General features: G+C 43.6%; 1 protein-coding gene across 3 annotated transcripts in view; it reads left to right on the forward strand.

The window, feature by feature from the left end:
- KCNIP1 (potassium voltage-gated channel interacting protein 1) overlaps positions 1-15,498 on the forward strand; it is a 318,647-nt gene extending 303,149 nt beyond the window's left edge. For 2 of the 3 annotated variants that reach the window (XM_036884788.2, XM_036884789.2), the window contains exons 2-8: positions 4,986-5,110; positions 5,911-5,980; positions 7,440-7,510; positions 8,271-8,378; positions 12,024-12,128; positions 13,010-13,072; positions 14,641-15,498. In XM_036884788.2, the coding sequence (XP_036740683.1) occupies positions 4,986-5,110; positions 5,911-5,980; positions 7,440-7,510; positions 8,271-8,378; positions 12,024-12,128; positions 13,010-13,072; positions 14,641-14,688 (590 nt within the window). In that variant the 3' untranslated portion in view covers positions 14,689-15,498. Of the gene's footprint in view, positions 1-476; positions 510-4,985; positions 5,111-5,910; positions 5,981-7,439; positions 7,511-8,270; positions 8,379-12,023; positions 12,129-13,009; positions 13,073-14,640 lie in introns of all 3 variants that reach the window. The other variant, XM_036884787.2, reaches the window with a different exon arrangement.
- Positions 15,499-20,089: the final 4,591 nt, after the last annotated feature.

A 20,089-nucleotide genomic window follows, 5' to 3' on the forward strand; every position in this document is an offset into this window, starting at 1 on the left:
AGTAGGCACTTCATTGATAGCTGTTGAGTAAGTGAATAAAGAATCCTACAACATATGCAGCTTAGAATCACAAAGCAGCAGAGAGTGGCAATGGGGCCTTCATTGTGGAAAGTATCTTATAAGCCAGCCTTCAACCAAACATATGGGTATTTCCAAGGACCCATCCACATCCGCGCATCCTCTGCCCCATGCCATCCATCGCTCCAGGCTGCATGGCTGCACGGCTGCCGGAATGCTCAATGGGCCCCTGCTGGGAGCCATGGGCACTTCTAGGTGGGTCCATTGCTCTTGCGTGTTCTACCGTGGGAGAAGGACAGGGAGAAGATCAGCCCCAGCTCTGCTTTGAGACCTCTGCACATATGTTGAGCTGGCTGGTGACCTGGACACCCACAGGGTGGAATCTCCGTGGAAAATAAAAGTGGGTTTTGCTTTCGTGATGAATGGATTTGGTAAAATGTTTTCTTACTTTTTCCTAGACATCGCCTGGTGGTTTTACCAGTATCAGAGAGGTAAAAAAGTTTAAATTAACTTGACTACTTTGGTCATACTATCTTCAAAGAAAGAGCTTCTTAATCAAGTACATATTTTGTAATTAGTCTTCTCATTCACCAGCTTTCGTGTCCCTTGTTAGTAAACCCCACTTACATAGAAACAGTTGGAAACATTCTTTTAGAGACAAATTATAGGAAAAGCTTTGCTTCCCCTAAGAAACTGATAGGTTTTTCTCTCATGGGCAACAAGATACATAAAAAATCTCAGAGCCAATTTGTTGTTTTAAGTGTAGCAACTACTTAGAACAAATGACCTCTTTTTCCCTGTGGTCTTGACCTCCTAATCTAATCAACATTTTCTGAAGCAATAAAAAATACTTTTTATTGTATTTATTTCATATAAGCAGCATCAAGTCCTTTGTGAAACAAAACAGAATGTGTTTAAACAAATAGTGAGGGAGAGAGAAGGTGGTAGATGGGGTGGTGTGAGGTAGGAGAAAGGTTGGTGCATGGGGGGTAAGTGGGCATATGTCAGGAACCAAGAACTCAAATGCCTTTGGGGACAGGAAGTAGCATAACTGAAGTAAGTGAGCTAGAGGTGAGCAGAGGGCACACTAGAGGATTTGGCTGCTCAGAGGGAACAGCTCAGCTCTAATAAACTATTGCTTTGTAAGAATCTGAGACCAAAGTTGTCAGATAATCCCAATTTTCAAGAGAAATCAGAAATCCAAATTTGTATGCGAATCGCTCATCTTTAAATACTGTCAATTAATTTCGAGAACATTAAAACACATTTCACAGGCCAAGCAACACTTATCTTTGGGCTGCAATCATGGCAAAGGCCACCATTTTGTAACCTCAAAACTAGATGGATGGTTGCAAAATCCAACCCAGAGACCCCATGATGGTGAAGCTATTTTCCAGTCCGGGGAGAACATCGCCATGACCTGAGTCCTCTTGCGCCTCATCATCTAAGGGTCCAACTTGTACACAGGCACAGAGCTTGCTAGGAGCAGAATATTGCAAGACTGGTTACAAGCCAATTTGCAATTTGTGCTCCAGGGAAGTGGAAGCCGTTGTAGGGGCACAAGGAAGCCAGAGCTGTCAGAGAGGCTCTGGAATGGCTCAGTACTAAGTCCAGTTCTGTCATCAACTGGCTGTGTGACTTAGAACTCGGGCAAAGCCATTCAGTGACAGTTAGGAAGAGATCTCCTTGCTAAAGACCTTAACATAGGCTCCCAGTGTTTAAAATACATAGGAACTAACCAAAAGTACAGAAAAAAATGCCGTATTGAATGCACTTTCTTTTTCTGAAGGTCTAAAGCTTTCATTCCACACTTAGAAGAGTCTGTGACCCCAAAACAATAAGGTCGACTTAATCTGAATCATTTTCTCCAGCCTCTCCTTCCGTCTGGTAATTTCCTTTGTAAATCCCCTAGAGTTGGTTACTCTATACTGCCTTAACTACTCCCAGTAATGGACAGTTCATCAGTTTTTAAGGTACTTATGGTTAGAAAATCTCTATCTGTTTCGGACACTGATCCTCCTAATGTTCAGATGGAGAGAATAATGGCTCCTCATTCCCCACCATACCCAAGGTTGTTGTGTGACAAAAGGCATGAGAACGTTATACAAACTAAAAGTACTTCACAAACAGAAGGTATTCTAATTTATTCTTGTTATGTAGTTATCACCATAATATTAAGTCTCTAGGTTAATTTTTATCTCTCATCCAAACTCAGTCTGATTTAGTAACTGGCTCATCGTTACTTTTAATAACAAAAATAATAACAACAAGCAAAATTTAGCCTTGGAGACTCTTACCAAACCTCAAAAAAAAACTGTCAAGGAGGCTCCCCACCTGTTAATTCTATTTCTTCCTCCAACCAGGGAGCTGGGCCACCCTCCTTCTTTACTGGGACCACCTGGGCAGCAGCCAGGGACTCCCTGGCGTTGGGGGTGAGGAGCAACAGAAGGGATGCAGAAGCCTCAGCAGCCCCCTTCCAAATGTCTTCAGAATTTATTCACAGGGCCAGAACCGTGAGGCATACAGAGAAAGGGAGGAGAGCCCGGATGAGGGAAAGGAGTGTGCCCATGTGACATGACACACGAGGGTCACAGTCAGAACATTTTTACAAAGGAATAGATTCAAATGGAGAGCATAGTTCATTTCACATTAGTAAGGGAAAGTGTCATTTCATAAAATATTTGCTCCAAAATACATCATGAACTGTTTGCTTATTTGTATCTGTATACTGGATTGTTATGTAAACTGTTCTTATTGTGAAACACAGCTTTAAAAAAATGAGAACCCCCTGTTTAAGTCCCTAACACCCTCATGCAAGCTACTTGCCAGCATCTTGGCCCTAGACACATGGCTTTCCTTCAGTGACGGATGTCACCATAACCTGAAAATAAGAGCATAGTGAAAAAGCAAAGCAACACAAAAGCTTGATATTACAGATATTCAGATATTACAGAATCTGTTTGATCAGGCAATTGATTCTGCTGCCCAGACAACAAATAAATCATTATTAATAAAGTCCAGTGCCACCTTAATGAAGTGGGTTAAATATTTGATATTTCAATAATTACTCAGTGCATTTATAACAAAGAAGATGGGAAGTGCAGTCTCTGAATCAGAAAGATTTTCTCAAACCTCTGCAAAGAGATGTTTCTGATCTTGTGAGGAATTCAGTTACAGGAAGATTAGTAGAAATAAAACAATATTGTGAAAAAAATCTTTTAAGCTTCTGGATCAGATAAACTTGGAAAAGTGTACTAGACACCTTCAAAAATACATCATTTTTTCCAAAGCTATATTTCTGTTTGTTCCAAAGCTGTATTCCTTATTTACATTTTACTGTTTCACCTCCTTTCACTGTGTTAAATATCTGCGCATTTTTAAAATGAAACTGCTATTAAATCTAATGCTAGGAGATTTAAACCAACCATTTTATTTCTATTTTAAAATGAGTTAAAATATATATGAGTATTCTGAATTAGATTTCGGTGGGGTTTGGGGTTGTTTGTTAACAATTGGCCCTTTGATTTACATAGAAAAGCTGCAGTGTTTGGGTAATTGCTGCTTAACTTGTTAGGTACAAAACTAACAATAGTTAAAGGCTCTGGAAGATTATAAGGGAATTGGTCACTTTCAGCCACTCCATGTCATATAAACAGAGAATCTTAATTCTATTGAATAGTCTGCCTTCCTCCCAGCAGAATAAGATGATAGGAGTGGCCCAGTCACTAAGAAGGACAGTTGGGGATTGTTCCCAGGTGCGTCTGTCTGTCCCTTGGGGCCTTTCCCAGCCAGCCACTGCCTTAGGGAGGATGTACAGCACAGACTCACTTTGATGCATTTCTTTCGTATTGAGATCACAGTCTCAAAAGGAAAAGTGACAATTGCCTAGAAAATCTGGTACAAAGAGACTGATACTGAGCAGAGACATGTAATAATGCACCAGCTCACCCTGGTCTCCCAGCTAGAAACCAAGCCTGTCCTCACAGGGATGAGACCTCGCATGTGTGCGCACATCTCATCACTGTCCTTCCAGCCCAGGTTTACTATTATTCAATACATGGATTTGGTAATGTCTGCAAGGCAACAATGGGCGGAGAAGGTTAGATGGCAACTGATTCTTGATTGGAGTAAATTTATAGAAAGCACTCTAGCAGGGCCCAGAGGAAAACACGTACTTACTTTCTTATGGTAAAACAAAAGTTCCATTTATTTGGATTTTGTGATCCTTCAATAGGAGATGGGCAGATTTTTCACTCTAATTGACTGACACTTTCTAAATAGCTTGTCTAGTATTATATCATGAGCAATAGTTAAACTACTACTTAAGACAACTGTTTTAGAGCCTTTCAAATGCTTCAGAGCTTTATTTATATAAAGTAGTTCCCATTTAAGTCACTTTCCTATTACTAGTAGATATTACAAAACAAGATATTCGTATTTTTAAAATTAATATTTAAGATGCCATAATTTGAACTTTTGGCTAAATCATGCTTGCTTTCCTCTCCTTGTCCCAGACGGTGTGAGTTTACTCTCTGTTTTCTGAATAGATTTGTTTCTCATTGCTATTTGAAGGGTGTTAATCATTCTGCTCACCTATCTGTGTCTCTAGAATATTCAGATGGTTCAGTGAGCAGCAAACGGAATATGCAAAAAAGTTATTTTGAAAGAAAAGTCAGTGTTTTCACATGAACTTATTTTTAACACTTCTCCCCTCATCTCCACCTGGAACATGTTTCTCTCCGGAGCTGGAGCTCCCTCCCTGTGTGGTGCCTGATGCACCCGGAGAAATGGTTCATCTGACCGTGAGACAGGAGGTGGGCTTCAAGACAGGAAGGTCATCTGCAGTGTGACCCCACCTACAACCCTATGTCCTGGGTCACAGTGCCACTCTTTTTGACAGCCCAGACTGTGGTCTGACAAGTGACTGCCAAGGTCAGCCACTCCAATGCTGTCTCCTCTGGTTCCAGATAAGATTGAGGATGAGCTGGAGATGACCATGGTTTGTCATCGGCCTGAGGGACTGGAACAGCTGGAGGCCCAGACCAACTTCACCAAGAGGGAGCTGCAAGTCCTCTATCGAGGCTTCAAAAATGTAAGACCCACATGGCCTCTGAAGACCCAAGCAGGACTTCCCACTTAGAGCTACGCAATCCCAAATGCCAAGGGGGGAGGGCATCGGGGAGCTTTTCCATAGGGGTAGGTGTAAAAGGAAGGTTAATGTAAGAGGACATGAGAGCAAGATCACCTGGCTAGATAAAAAGACTCCAGGCAAGGATGGGGCAATCTCAGTAGATGGAAGACAACCCAGAAACTGCACAGGATGGCACAGCCTTGGAGACTTTGCCTTGGCCCAGGTTCTAGCCATAGCTCAACCCATTCACACCATCGATGCCGTCATTGCCCCAGAAATGACGAGATTAGGTCTGCTGCTAACCAAGCTCAGCGACTGATGTGTAAGCCTGAATGCCAAGGTGTTCATTCACTATGAAATAATTATTTCATATATTATACTTCATGATAACCTTGTTGGGAAGGTGGTGTTAGCCCCATTTTACAGGTAAGGACATTGAGGATCAGAGGCTGACTCTCCCAAAATCACAAAACTCGGAAGGAGCTGCGCCAGGATCCAGACCCAGGTCTTTCTAATACCAAAGCCCACAAACGTTTTCCGCCTCTCAATGCCCGTTCTCTGATGACATCTCATCATTTTGAAAAGCAACTTCAGTCCTAAGGCGAGGCTACCTCCCAGGCACCCCATGGAAGTGTGCAGGTGGTGCTCAGTCCCTGCCCACCAGGACTGCAGGGAACCCTGATTCCCAGGCGAGGCTCAGTCCCCCCTCCGGGGAAAGACCCTCCCTGACAACCCCTGCTGATTGTCTCCCCTTCTCACAGGAGTGCCCTAGTGGGGTGGTCAGTGAAGAAACATTCAAGCAGATCTACGCTCAGTTTTTCCCTCATGGAGGTGAGTCCTGCCTTTGAAAATATCCTGCCCCTCTCCCTGTTTGGTGAGCAGCCTTCCTTCCTCCGAGTTCATGCTCCTTGCTAGCCATCTTCTCCTTAACGTCAGGGAGAACACAGAGCAACATTCCCTTCCCTATCACAAGATGTGGAATTTGATGAAGCTTTGGCAGAAAGGGGCTCTGAAAATGGACCTTTTCCAGGAGAGGAGAGGTTGATAAAGCAGTATCATGAAGTCTCATAACAGCCCTAGAAAGCAGGTATCACTATCCCAAGGCAACTAAGTTTCAGAGAGGTTAAGCAATTCACTCAAGATCACACAGCTAGTGAGTGGTAGACCAGGATTAGATCCCATAAGTGTCTGATGTAAAGCTTAGCCATGTTAGCTCCACAATTGTGCCACACACTCTCTACTCTTTTCCTAATAACAGGTGAGGTGAACTGGAATTTTGAAAAATAACTTTAATAAATCCCAAAAACTACAAAAATTAACTAACCCATAAAGATGCAGGGAGCATAAAGTTGTACTTATACATCCAGGTTGGTGCGTATACCAGACCCACAGCTGCTGGTGCCAAGCCTGGTGCCTGCGGGAACCTGCTCTGGCCCCATGGGCCTGGGACATCAGTGGTTCTTCCTGTGCTTCCATGTGTCAAATGCCACCTTACTTCCTGCCCCAAGGAGCTACCTCTTGCAGGATCCCTTCCCTGGGTCCTGATGAAACAGAGACCCAAGTGTCCGAAACACTTCTTAGACTCTTGTTCACAGGCCTCTTCAACAGCAGACAAGAGCCTTCCAAGGTGCGAGACCCAGTCCAGGGCCACTACCCCATTTGTGAGGCAGCCTTGCCCCAGGCAGGCCCCTGAAGCACTGTTCATTGAGCTCTACTGAGCCACTCTTCAGTGAGTTCGAATGTGGTAGGTTTGATGAGGGTTTTGATGATGTGACTATATGAGACATTCAGCATACTTTTTCAGAAATTTCAAGAGCTAAGCTTTGCTACACCCCACACAGAGATGGGAAAGTGAAGATCAGAGAGGTTGCATTAGAAGCCTGCTGTTACACAGCTATATAGGAATAGAGCTGCTATCCAAGCCCAGGTCTGTCTGCTCCCTAATGGGTGCTCATCCCACGGCACTGTGCTGCCCCTCAGGACAATTTCTCCACACAGTCACCATGTCATTCATCATCCATCAAGAACTACACACACAGACAGGCAGGAGTCTCTTTCCCTGGGGCCAGCCAGATGTAAGGACAAGGGCCTGTCTCAGCTTTTGCCAGAACTTCCCATCTAAGCCCCAGGATAGCCACGGGTCCTAGTTCATACCTGAGAGGTTTCCCACCCCACAGTTTCCCCCTTTCTGTCACCCAGCATCACCTCTCTTCTCTTACTGTGGTTAACTCTTCTCCCGGCCCTCTGTGGAGCTGCTCCCGTCACCTGCCCTTCCTTCTGTACCTTGCAGATGCCAGCACGTATGCCCATTACCTCTTCCATGCCTTCGACACGACCCAGACGGGCTCCGTGAAGTTTGAGGTATGCTCACCTCTGGGTTCTCTGAACCCCATGAGCTCTCCCTAAACCTTGGGGTGTTAGGGGAAGGGTTGGATTGTTAAGTGCTTCAGTCCTTTATCTGCTTAACAAGCGTTTCCTGAAGACGGAGAAGAGAAAAACACCTGCCCTTGCCCTCCAGGAACTCAGGGCCTCCCAGGACCAATAATAACAGTTTCACAGCCCACATGCCACCAAGCATACCATGCAGCAGAGTTTGTACCAAGCACTTTGCATGTATTAACTCATTTAATCCTCACAATAACCTCACAAGGTAGGGTTATTTATTTATTATTTATTGCCAGTTTACAGAAGAGGAAAATAAGGCAAAGAGAGGTTCAGTAGCTTTCCCAAGATCAAATAGCTAAAAAGCTCTAAAGGAGGGATTTGAACTCAGAATGTTTCTGGAGTCCACATTCTTAGCCACTGGACTAAACCATCACTGTCACAAGAACTGCAGCCATGGGATAAGGCAATATCAGATGAGGCTGCATTTACCTGCTTCTGCAGGTGTCAGCACACACAGAGCTCCATTCTTCCTCAGGGGGCTCCTTCCAAAAAATGGGGCAGGGTAGGGAATGAAAAGAGGGGGCACTGTGCACGGAGCTTGGCATATCTTTCAGGGGACAGAGAACAGGGGTGACGCCATTCTGTGTAAGCAGTCACAGGGTCTGATCCAAAGACAGAGCTCCCCCCACCTGATGGCTTGGTGGTTAACGTCACTCGTGCCTCTTTCCCTTCTCAGGACTTTGTAACCGCTCTATCAATTTTACTGAGAGGAACCGTCCATGAGAAACTAAGGTGGACATTTAATTTGTATGACATCAATAAAGATGGATACATAAACAAAGAGGTAAGTGAGCTGAGACCAGGGGCATGACAGCTGCAACGAAGGCACCTAATTAAATAGGAAACAACCCCCATCGTGAGGATGAAATTGTCTGAATGAGAGCTCTGCTTTGGGGCTCACAGAGTTGGTTCCTGGCAAACTGAAGAAAGTCCCCTTGACCTCACTGACTGGTGCACCCTGCCCTGTTCCCAGGCACTCAAGAAAGGATTAAGTAGGTTCACTGCTTCTCACTGGGGCACACTGCCGGATGCATTCCAAAGTGGGTGTAAATGATTTTAGGGTAGAGTTCATCTTCTCAGGGGAACATGAGTTTTAACAGGTTAACAGGCACAAGTTAAAGCTAAAAGTTGGAATATTAGAATTGCAGGCATCACCTAGAAGAGGAGACTACAGTTGGATCATAGTGGCCACAGTTTATTTTGCCTACTAACACAACCACAAGAGGGTGGTGGAAGGTGCAGCCATCTCTAAAGAAATCATCACAAATAATTTCTGAATCTTCACAGCTTGACACTCAGAACCTCAGAGTACATGTGGTGTCTAGCCAGGAAAATACCCACAGGGCTATCTCAAAACGCGCTTTGCTATCTACTCTATCCTGGTATCTCAGTCAGAGTTTGGAATTAACATCCTGTAACATCCCACTTCCTGACCTCTGTGTGTCACACATAGTGTTTAGAGTTACAAACATCATTTCCAATCCACCCCTCAACACTGCAAGTTTCTCTCCAATTTTCATTCCTCATTCATTCAGTCAGTATTTCTTCCACATATTATTTGAGGGCTTATTAGGTGCTCTAGGAGCTGAAGATAAAGTGATAAACAATTCCAAAAATGTGAAAACCCTTATATCCACTAATAGCAGGTGTGCTAAATGAATTTCAGGAAATACATACAGTGCAATAACAGGTGGCTATTTAAAATCATGCAAGAGTAGTAAGATATAAAAATGTGTATAATGCATAATGTTCTAAAAACCACTTTATAAAGCAGTATGTATATCTCAATTTTGTAAATAATTAAATGCTTCTATACATACTCAAATATATGATACTCCAAAATATTCAAATAATACTTTACAAAATGGGACTTATAATACTGGTCTGCAGATTTGGCTCAACCATTATCCCATCACTGAATAATCTTAACTAACTCCTGCTCCCTTTTTCTTCTTTGCAAACTAGGTGAAATTGTTCCCGTTAATGCCCATTAGGTCTTTCTGCATGGCAGAATCAATAAATTGCTCCTTAAAAGAAAAAGAAAATGTGGTTAAGGAGCTTCCTAGAAAAGATAGCTGGCTCTTCCCCTGGCAGTCATTTGGAGATAATCTCATCAACATTGTTAGGCAACAAAAATCCTGAGAGAAAAATCAAATTGGTCTTTCAGTACTTTCTCTTATAAAGGATATTCAGGAAAGAAACCTATGACCACATGGTTTTGAAGGACTTCCAAAGCACTTGTTTTTAAATAAACATGTGGATAGAGACATATATTTTCTAGTTCTGTTTGTTGAGAGGGCCTAAGAGTAATGACACCCCTGCAGCAATGAGCACAGTAGCTCCCAGACCTTGGTTTCTAACTTGCATTCTCCAACCAAGGAAACCGGTTTCCTTGAAGAAGTGGTTGATTCCAGGGCTGGGAAGAGGAAATACAAGATGAGCTCAGAGCATCTTGTACTGCTGAAAAGTATGGGAATGCTAAAAAAAAAAAGATGGGGCATGTCGAAAAGCTACAGGAGTCAACCTGACAGCCAATAGCCAAAGTTCCCAATAGCCAAAGCTAGAACAATTTGGGCAAAAAACATTTTTAATGATAGTCTTGGATTATAACCTATAAAATAAAGCAAACTTCTTTGAGTCTATACTAATAAATATATATATATATTCAAATAATATAATATGTATTCAAATAAATAATAACTATATATTCAAATACATAATTGAATACATAGATAAATGGGGGAAATGTGGAAACTCTTCCTTAAAGAAGAATTCCAATTAATAAATAAAGAAGGAATTTTTTTTAAAAAAGAATAAAGGAAATGCAAAATCACCATTAGGCCAACACTAGAGTAATAATTTTTGCAGGCAAAACCTACCAACAGATATGAAAATCAATGGAGAAACTTGACAGGCACCACCTAAATCAAGTGATCAAGGTTAACATCACCAGTAAGTAGTAAGATATATCAATACAATGTACCTTTTTGATAGGATATACTAAGAAGGATATAATGTCACTTCTATGATATTCTTGTCAAACACACACAACTTCAGTCTAATCTTAAGAAACCCAGGGACTATATGCAGACATGTATACACTACAACATGGCACAGGGGAATGAATATATTATTCAGTTTAAATTGTGTAGTACAGACTCTAAGCTCCATAAAAATTATTGGGGGATGAGGGTAAACGGAGAAGACATCACTAAGCACACTCATGGAGGTGTTCAGCATTTATGTGTGGGGAGTAAGGGGAAATAAGTTTGGAAACTAGGGTTTCTGGTTTCTGATGGAACACATTTAATCCCCATTGAAACTACAAAGTTGTTAGCATCTGTGTCTCTTCTTTCTGCCCTCTTTCCTCCCCTCCTCTAACATTGTCTAAGATCAAGATGGCCACAGCCTCCTCTGCAGGAATGACAGGCTCAAGTTGCCAGCAACATGGGAAGCCCAAGAGGTGGTTTGAGTTTATAGGGTAACCATTCTCAGCCACTGCTTCTCTGGGGTTTCTCTTGATCTCTGTTACTGCCTCTGTCTTCCTCAACTGCTTTTCTCAGAGAGCCTGTATATGTGAGTGTGTGCATACCTACCCGTGCACACAAATGCATGCGCTCATAGTAATGTGTCACTGTTCCTCTGCTATGCCCACCTCCCTTCTCTGCCCTCTACTCTTCCACTCCTCTCTCTTTTATTCTTTCTCATCTCTGCTTTCTGTGCATCTCCTCCATTCTAGTCATTACGGAAGATCCTCTCCTTTGCAGAAGTTCTCAGTGTCTGCTCTCCCTTAACCTCAGCTAAAACCTAGAACCGGCTTGCCCGTGGCACTGACTCTGGCCCCAGCTCCACCTGGCTTTCAAAATCCAGGGTTCCTCCACTTCTGGCAACAGTGTCTGTGCCTCTTCACTCAAACTTCTCAAGAGAGAAACAGAGTGGCTCAGCTTTAGTCACATGTCCACCTTTGTTCCAACCAGCTATGGTCACAGGGCCACAGGTCACCTGATGCAAACACAGCCACCCACACCCAACCATTCAAAGGAATCACAGATTGAGGAGGGCCTAAGAGCCATCAAAGGAATTTGGAGTGGAGAGAGGGTCTTCCAAAAACGGTGTGGGAGCTGGTCAATACACAAACATGTCCACTCTGACCCCACACATAACCCCTAACTCAAGGGGGATATGCTCACCTTGACATGATCTACCCAAGACCTTCCGAAGGTAAAGAGACTTTTCTACTGCCCTCTCTCTAAGGGGAGGACCCCAGAATATAGTCCTCTCAGCTAGCTTTCTAACTCCCTCTCATCAGCTGAAGAAGGGCTTTTTAATCACTTTCATTCACAAGGGAGACAAGGAGCCCCAAACTGTCACCTAAGAAGAGCTTGGCCTCACGGTTCCCACACTGTGCGCCTCCATGTCCCTTCTCCAGGAGATGATGGACATTGTCAAAGCCATCTACGACATGATGGGAAAATACACATATCCAGTGCTCAGAGAGGATACTCCAAGGCAGCACGTGGATGTCTTCTTCCAGGTAGGTGAACACACCCTCTAGGTGAACTTTCAGCCCAACTTAGAGCAGTCAGCCCCCAAGCATCCGCACAAGTGATTTGTGTCCACCCCTGGACTAAGTACTATAGGAATCAGAAAAGAATTACAAGATGTATTGTCCTCAAGGAATAGATGATCTCAACATGCAGATATGTATACACTACAGCATGGCACAGGGGAATATATTATTCAGTTTAAATTGTGTAGTACAGACTCTAAGCTCCACAAAAATTCTTGGGGGATGAGAGTAAATGGAGAAGACATCACTAAGCACACTCGTGAAGGTGTTCAGCATTTATGTGTGGTGAGTAAGGGGAAATAAGTTTGGAAACTAGGGTGTGCTGGATTGTGAGAGTTAGACTTTAGGTTGCTCTGATACAGAATGGGTGGCTGCTGTTAATCCATGAGCAGAAGACTGGCATTATCACAGTGGTGTTCTGTTAAAAAACTAACCTTACAGCAGAATATCTATGAAAGTTAGAGCTAATTCTAGTCTAAACCTTTCCAGATGGGAAAAGTGAGGCTCAGAGAGGCTTAAAGACTTACTCAAGGTCACACAGTAAGTTACAGAGACAGAAGCAGAACTTCTCACGTCCGGTATTCTTCTTTCTGCCAGGCGGACAGGCTAGAATAGAAGACAGTCTGGGGGAGACATATTAGGATGTTGACAAAATAAACCAGTAATAAGCATCTAGAGCTAGTCTTTTGGTTTTAAGGAAGCTCTCAGGGGTCAAAGCGCTGTTACCAGGGCCCAGGTAGAGTCCTCTGGCCAGTGAAAGACCACCCTATTCTCCAGGCAAAGTTGGTTAACAAAGGAATACAGATTACCAGGTTCTTTAAAGTGCTACCTGTTGTGTCTTTCAGAAAATGGACAAAAATAAAGATGGCATTGTGACTTTAGATGAATTTCTTGAATCCTGTCAGGAGGTAAGGAGAGACTTCAGGGCAGAAGCTTGTAAATCTGGGGCTCAGGGGCCTGCAGAAGGGAGAGAATGAGAAACCTCGGACCCGCAGGTCAGAGCCTCCAACACCTACACCAGCAGCGACTCAGAACTCCGACATCACACCTCAGATTGCCCTACGGCTGGTCTTAGCTAAGCACAGGCTGAGCCAGACAGCCTAAGGATTGTGGGGGATATGAAAGCCTAGAGGGGCCTCTGCGAAACTGCAGACTCCCCAAGTGGGTAACATCACCGTTTTTCAACCTGTGTCTGACTCAATGACCCACTCCCCAGACTACAAGGAAGTAACTGGAGAAAAATCTAAAGCTGTGATTCCCTAAAATTCTAATGGACTAAATTTTCCCCTAAGTACTGCTTTAGATCCCACAAAGTTTGATATATCATATTTTCATTATAGTCTAATTCAAAATATTTTCTTCTATGACCCATGGACCTAGAACTGTTTTGTTTAGTATCTAAACATTTGAGGGTTTTCGACATTCAATACTTATTCCTTAGGAGCATACAATAGAAAAACTTTAAATATAGAACATACAGTAGAGACATTCCATAAAAAAATTAATTAAACTAAAAGTTTCCTCTTTGAAAAAATTAGTAAGATTGATAAATGCTTAGCAAGACTTACTTAAGCAAAAGAGAGAAAAAAATCCTCAAATTATCAATATCAGGAATGAAAAGGGAAGCCCCACCACAGGCTTTACACCATTAAAGATATAATAGTTCATTATCCAATACGTTTAATAACATTTGAAATCTACAAATTCAAATTCCTTATTCCTTAAAAATGCCTTACAAATATAACTTATCAAAACTAACACAGAAAGAAACAGAAACTCTGAATAGTCCTATGTATGTTAAAGAAATTGAATCTGTGATTGAAGACTTCCATGGAGAAAGTGGCAGACGCAGATGTCTTTGTTGGTAAATTCTTCCAAACATTTAAGGAAGAAATGATGTTAATCTTACACAAACTCAGAGACTAGAGGAAGAGGGAACACTTCAAAGCTTGATTTATGAGGCTATCATAACCCTAATGTGGAAACATGAAAAAGCCAATACAAAATAAGGCAATGTTCAGGCTAACTAATATATTCCTTCCAGACATAGATGAAAAAATCAAATCCAGTAGTATGTAAAAAGCATACTATAACATGAATAAATAGGGTTTATTACAGGAATGCTATATTGGTTTAACATTCAAGAGTTAATCAATTAATACATAATAGAATAAAAAATGTGATCATCTCAGCAGATGTAGAAAAATCATTTCATAAAATGCAATTACCCAGAGCTTCTTAAAAGAGGCAACACTCAATATTTCACTGGATAATTTGTATCTTCCAAACTTCTAAGGCCAGAGAAGGTGCTTCTTGCCTTGAGTTTCTCACTTTCTAAGTCCCCATCCCTTACTCCTTGTTTCTCATACCCTTGCCGAGTTTTTTCTGGAGATTTGCTCACCAGTTACAAAGCTTCTCAGGAAAGAGCCTCAGAGACTTCTAACCATACTTTTTTTCCCCTCTGCACCCTCCCCAGGATGATAACATCATGAGGTCCCTCCAGCTGTTCCAAAATGTCATGTAACAGTGGACACAGCCATCTGGCTCTCAGAGACGTTGTATTGAACAACAACCTTAACACCTTGATCTGCCCTTGTTCTGATTTTACACACCAACTCTTGGGACAGAAACACCTTTTACACTTTGGAAGAATTCTCTGCTGAAGACTTTCTATGGAACCCAGCAGCACATGGCTCAGTCTCTGATTGCCAACCCTTCCTCCTCTCTCTTCTAGAGAGACAAGAGGAAATTGGGTTTGTTTGGGAAGCATGCTCATCTCTTCACGCTGCTGCCCTATGGAAGGTCCCTCTGCTTGAGCTTAAACAGTAGTGCACACTTTTCTGCTTGCGTGCCCCAGCCCACTGCCTCCAAGCCCAGCAGACCTTGATGTTTCTGAAAGCAAGATGATCTGAGCCAAACGCATACCATCCTCTGATGGCCTCCCAAACCAATGTGCCTGTTTCCCTTCCTTTGGTGGAAAGAATGAGCATTATACAGAACAATAATAATCTACCAGGACTAGATTGGGAGAGCCAGCAGCTAACATATGTAGGATAGGACTGAATTATAAAGCATGGCACTGTCTGGTAACCCACATCACCCATGTCCTTTGTTTGCAGAGGCAGGGACCAATAATTCTCTCTCACACTAGCACCTGTGCTGGTAGGGTAAGCCCTTACTATGCCCAGGAAGAAAGCCAGTGCCCAGTGGTCTGTGCCTCCCTCCATCTCCTGCTAGAGCCCAGCACTGCATGTCCCTCCCAGAAAGCCCAGAATGCCTGCAAATTGCTGTAATTTTATACCATGTTCTAACCAATAAACAGAACTATTTCTTACACTCTTACCTTCATTTCTTCCATGACTCCTTTGGACAGGAGAGGTAAGTTGTGAAAAGGAAAGGTTAGTCCATTCATTTGACATCCAGTTATTAGTACTAATTTTGTGCCAAATACTGTGCCAGGCAGGGCATCATCCTCCCCTGCCCGTAAGCAAATGTCCAATTCAAGTGCAAAAACTGGGCCCATATGCAAAAGCAACCATAAGATGCTTCTCAGCACCTCCCTTCCAACAAGATGTCATTCCCAAAACCCTCTGGTGTAGAAAATCTGAAGCCATTTGTGGTATGTTGGGGATACAAAGTTGAAGCAGTGGCCAGGACCTCCTGCTGAGGGGCTTGGAGTTCAGGGGCTAATCAAGTGGCTTCAGCCTATAAGCAGCAAATGGTTACTTATGTTGGATACTGTGGGTTTTGGTTTCCCCATCTGATATCACATTAAGAAGATTAAGAGCTAACAGTGGCATTCTTAGAAGGAAAGCAATTTACCGAACCCATATGATATGCCAGGTGCTACACCGAGCTTACATACATTATCTTATTTCATGCTCATGGTAGAGCATTCTGGGAGATATAGTCCTTGTTTTGCTAGTTTGGACGCTGAAGTTCAGAGAGGTAAGAGGACATGTTTAAGGTAGCACAGCTCCAAAAAGAGATTAAACTCTTCCCACTCTATCATAAAAAGCCTTCCTACTTGGGGATTCTGCTTTGTCCCAAGTAACTAAGGGTGCCTCTCACAAATCTCATGCATCTGTAGTCAGTCCAGAGAGGCATGGGTAGTCTTTGAATTCAAATATCAGATGAGGAAACAGACAAAAAGAAAGGGAAAGCCTTAAGTTACCCACGAATTACTATCGAGGGCAGGCCACCAAATCTTATACATTCATGAACTACTTCTAATTTGATTCCTTGTGCCAGATACTGTGCCAGGCTGATTCCTTTCCCGTTTGGAAATCATAGAGGCCACAGCTCTGTTTCTCTGGGTTTGCTGAGTGCAGCCATGTCTCAGGACATTACAACCTAAAGCTGTAGACATATGGCCAGCCCCTAGCAAGGCATGTACACATGTAGGTCCAAGCAGAGGATCTGTACTTGTGAGCCTTTCCAGGTGGGGTCTGAGTCTACCTCACAAGGCTGTACAGTCTAGGTCATGGTTCTCCACCCTGGCTGAACATCACAATTACCTGGGATACTTTGAAAAATGCCAGTGCCTGGGCCCCACCTCTGACCAACTGAAGTAGAATTTCTGAGGGTGGGGCCCAGGCATCAGGATTCTTTAAGCTGCATAGGTGGTTGTAATATGTATCCTGGGCTAAAATGGGAAACTGACCATAACCAGTGCTAAGAATGAAGCACATGATCTGAGCCATCCCCCTATCCACAGTGTTTGGTTTGGAGATAGGCTTGATTCTTAAGCCAGTCCAAATGGCATGAATCTGAAGACCTGTGCTGGGAACAATGAGACAAAGATGTTCTCTCTCCTACTGGACATGAATGAGACAGCAAGTAATCTGAGCATATTGGTAGCAATTTAGAAATTTTGAAGGGTTTTCTGGTCACCAAAGGGCAGGTAAATCAGAATTACAGAAGGCAAAGGAGAGAGATTTTTAAACACACACACACACACACACACACACACACACAAACACACAGAAATCAGATCCTTGATAAGATCACTGAGCTGCTGGATCAAGCTGCACCTGAAACCAAATAACTCTGACCTTCTTGGATACCTCTGTTAGATGCCTAGGTGTAAGCCAGTGTTTCTCCACCCTGGTTGCATATCAGAATTAACTAGGGGGCAGAGAAGGGGACACTTCTGAAGTGCTAAAAGCCAGGGCCTTATCCCAGATTAACTGAATCAGAATCTCTAGAGGTGGCCCTGAGCATCAGTATGCTTAAAAAGTGCTCCGGTGGTTTCAGTGTACACCTAGGGCTGAGAGCCTCTGCTCCAGAAGAGTGGACGGGCTGATACCCTTCTCCCTGTACTGGCCAGACTACAAGTAAGAAATCAAATTCAGGCCTGAGCACCCAATGCTGAGAGGAAAATCAGCATCTGGAGATATTCAAGAGAAATCAGGATGGAAGAAAGAATCAAAATTGATCTTAGGATGAATAATCAACAGAAAGACGGTTGGTTTCCTAGCGGAGGCAGGGGAAAGGGCAAACTGTTGGAGCAGTTGCAAGTGTATGGGCCACCCTTCATCACAGCGTTTAATAAAGGAATGAGGGGAAAATAAAAGCTGCAGTTTTCCACAGAAACACAGAGAGGCCCATGCTTTGTGAATCCATGCATCTCTCAACAACTGGGGTATTGGAGAAACAAGTTTCCCTACCTGAAACACCCATCTCTACCTTGTCCTTCTGGAGGGATCCTCCTCCTTCTGAATCATCCAATGAATTGTCACCATTTACCAGACACTGGGCCTCCTTATGGGGCCAATCATGTAGCAGACACTGCAGCTGCCTTACCCAGAGCCCTTGGCACTCACCATGACTACCCACCATGACTCTGCCAGCTGCAAATGCCTGCCATTTTGTCTACAACTCTGTCACAGATAGACTCAGGCCAGGACAACCCCACCTGCCTGTGAAGGCGGCAGACCAAAAGAATCAGGTAGTGAACACCTCCCTGGAGTAGCCTTTAGCCAATGACTGACAGGAGTTGGTGGATAAAGACTCTAGACCTCTCTCCTCCCAGCAGGAAGGTGCATCCTCTATACCATCTCCCAGGATTCTCCAGTAGGGTAAGCCCCAGTTCCTTGCAGCAGTGACCTGCTCAAGAGTGTAGCCCTTACTGACCTTTTTCCTTCCCTGTCTCACTTCCTGCATCCCCCCACCACTGCTTCTTGGGATCACCTCCCAGGTAAACTAACTGCCCCCCACATCCTTGTCTCTGGGTTGGCTTCTGAAGGAACCTAACCTAAAACAGTGCATAGGGCAGGTATGTGTCCTGCTCTCATGAACCTAATATTCTAGTGGTAGTAAATAGACTATAAATAAAATGTTTTAGGTAAAGAGGCAAGAAGTAAATAAAAGTGTGACATGATATGGAGTGGCTGGAGAGGCTCCTACAGACAGGGTAGGGAGGGAAAGCTCCTCTGAGCTGAGCTTGACGTGCTCTCAGGTCATGTGGGGGTGGGAGGGATCACCAGGTATTTATAGAAAATCTGGGCCTATGCTTGCTGTCACTTCTTGCTCAGGCATTCGAGATGCTACCCCTTCTTCCCATACGGATTCATATCTGGTACAGAAATGGAGAATCCCACCATGAACCTTCCTGTGGCCTCCAGCACATCTCTGAATAAATCCTCTGAATAGAGGTGAGAAGGCCTGCTGGAGAGCCTCCTGGAGGAAGTGTAGGCAGGATTGGGGGCCACTGCTCAGTGCCAGGTTCTCTATGGATGATATCCTACTGGAATCTCACATGTGAGGTAAGTATCCCAGACACCTGTTTTTCAGATGAAAAAATGATGCCCAGAGACACACAGCTGGAAATGAACTGAAAAGCCTGCCAAACTCCAAACTCGGTGCCCAGTTCCATTTCTTAGAGAGCATGAAGACCATCCTCCACCTATTCCTAAAACTAGCTTTAATGATATACAAACACCAGAAGGTATTGGAAAGCAGCTGCCATGAAAAACTATTAGTAAAAGGCAATGAAAACAAGTCCATGAATTCAAGCCAAATTATTATTCCTCTAAAGGAAATAATGCCAAGAACATATGCAAAGATGCCCATATGGGTTTCTCAGAGGAGCTGAAATAAACATGTCCCTCTAAGACAAAATAGGTCCAGTCTAACTAGCAGACCTCCACATTCTTCTTGGGATCACCATCCAGGTAAACTAACTGCCCCCGACATCCTTGTCTCAGGGTTGGCTTCTGAAGGAACCTAACCTAAAACAGTGCATAAATAAAACAGCAAAATGGGTTAAGGGAGAGGACCAGCCTCTTTCAAACACCTCCTACCTGCCTGGCACCGCCTGTGATACCTCCTTCAGCATCCACAATCCTCTGGGACAGAAATGTAAATAATACCCCCATTTTCCAGATGGGAAGAGTTCAATGAGGTGAAATCATATGCTCAAGGTCACTGCTAGTAATATATGGATACAGAATTTAATACAATGAATGTTACATTTACTCAGTGCATAATAATGAGCCAGCCACCACTCTGAATTCCCAGTATAATCCTCACAACAAAAGAAAAATCATTCTCTGAGCGTCCCTGACCTGGCCACCTGATTCCAACAGAGGCCTTTTGTTTCAGACAGCACCTCCATATGCTGTGGGCATCTCTGTGGATTCTTGTAGTCCTGGAAGGCTTCCCGTCAGAGGTGGGACCCAGAGAGGCCTACAGGCTGGGTAGAGGACCCCGAGTCAGGGATGGGTGTCAGGAAGTGACTGTGTGTTTGAAGAGTATCAGGCAGGCCAGGGTGGAGAAGGTGAGGAGGCAGGCTGGAGCTGTAGGGAGGATGGCCTTGGATGCCAAGCTAGGAAACAGGATTTCTCTGGAGTTGCCAGGGAGACACACAAGAGTCCGAGAAGGTGCTAAAGGAAGATGGAGTTTCAGGGAGGGTGCATTCAGAG

Source organism: Manis pentadactyla, chromosome 2 (genome assembly GCF_030020395.1).
Source record: "Manis pentadactyla isolate mManPen7 chromosome 2, mManPen7.hap1, whole genome shotgun sequence".
NCBI lineage: Eukaryota > Metazoa > Chordata > Mammalia > Pholidota > Manidae > Manis > Manis pentadactyla.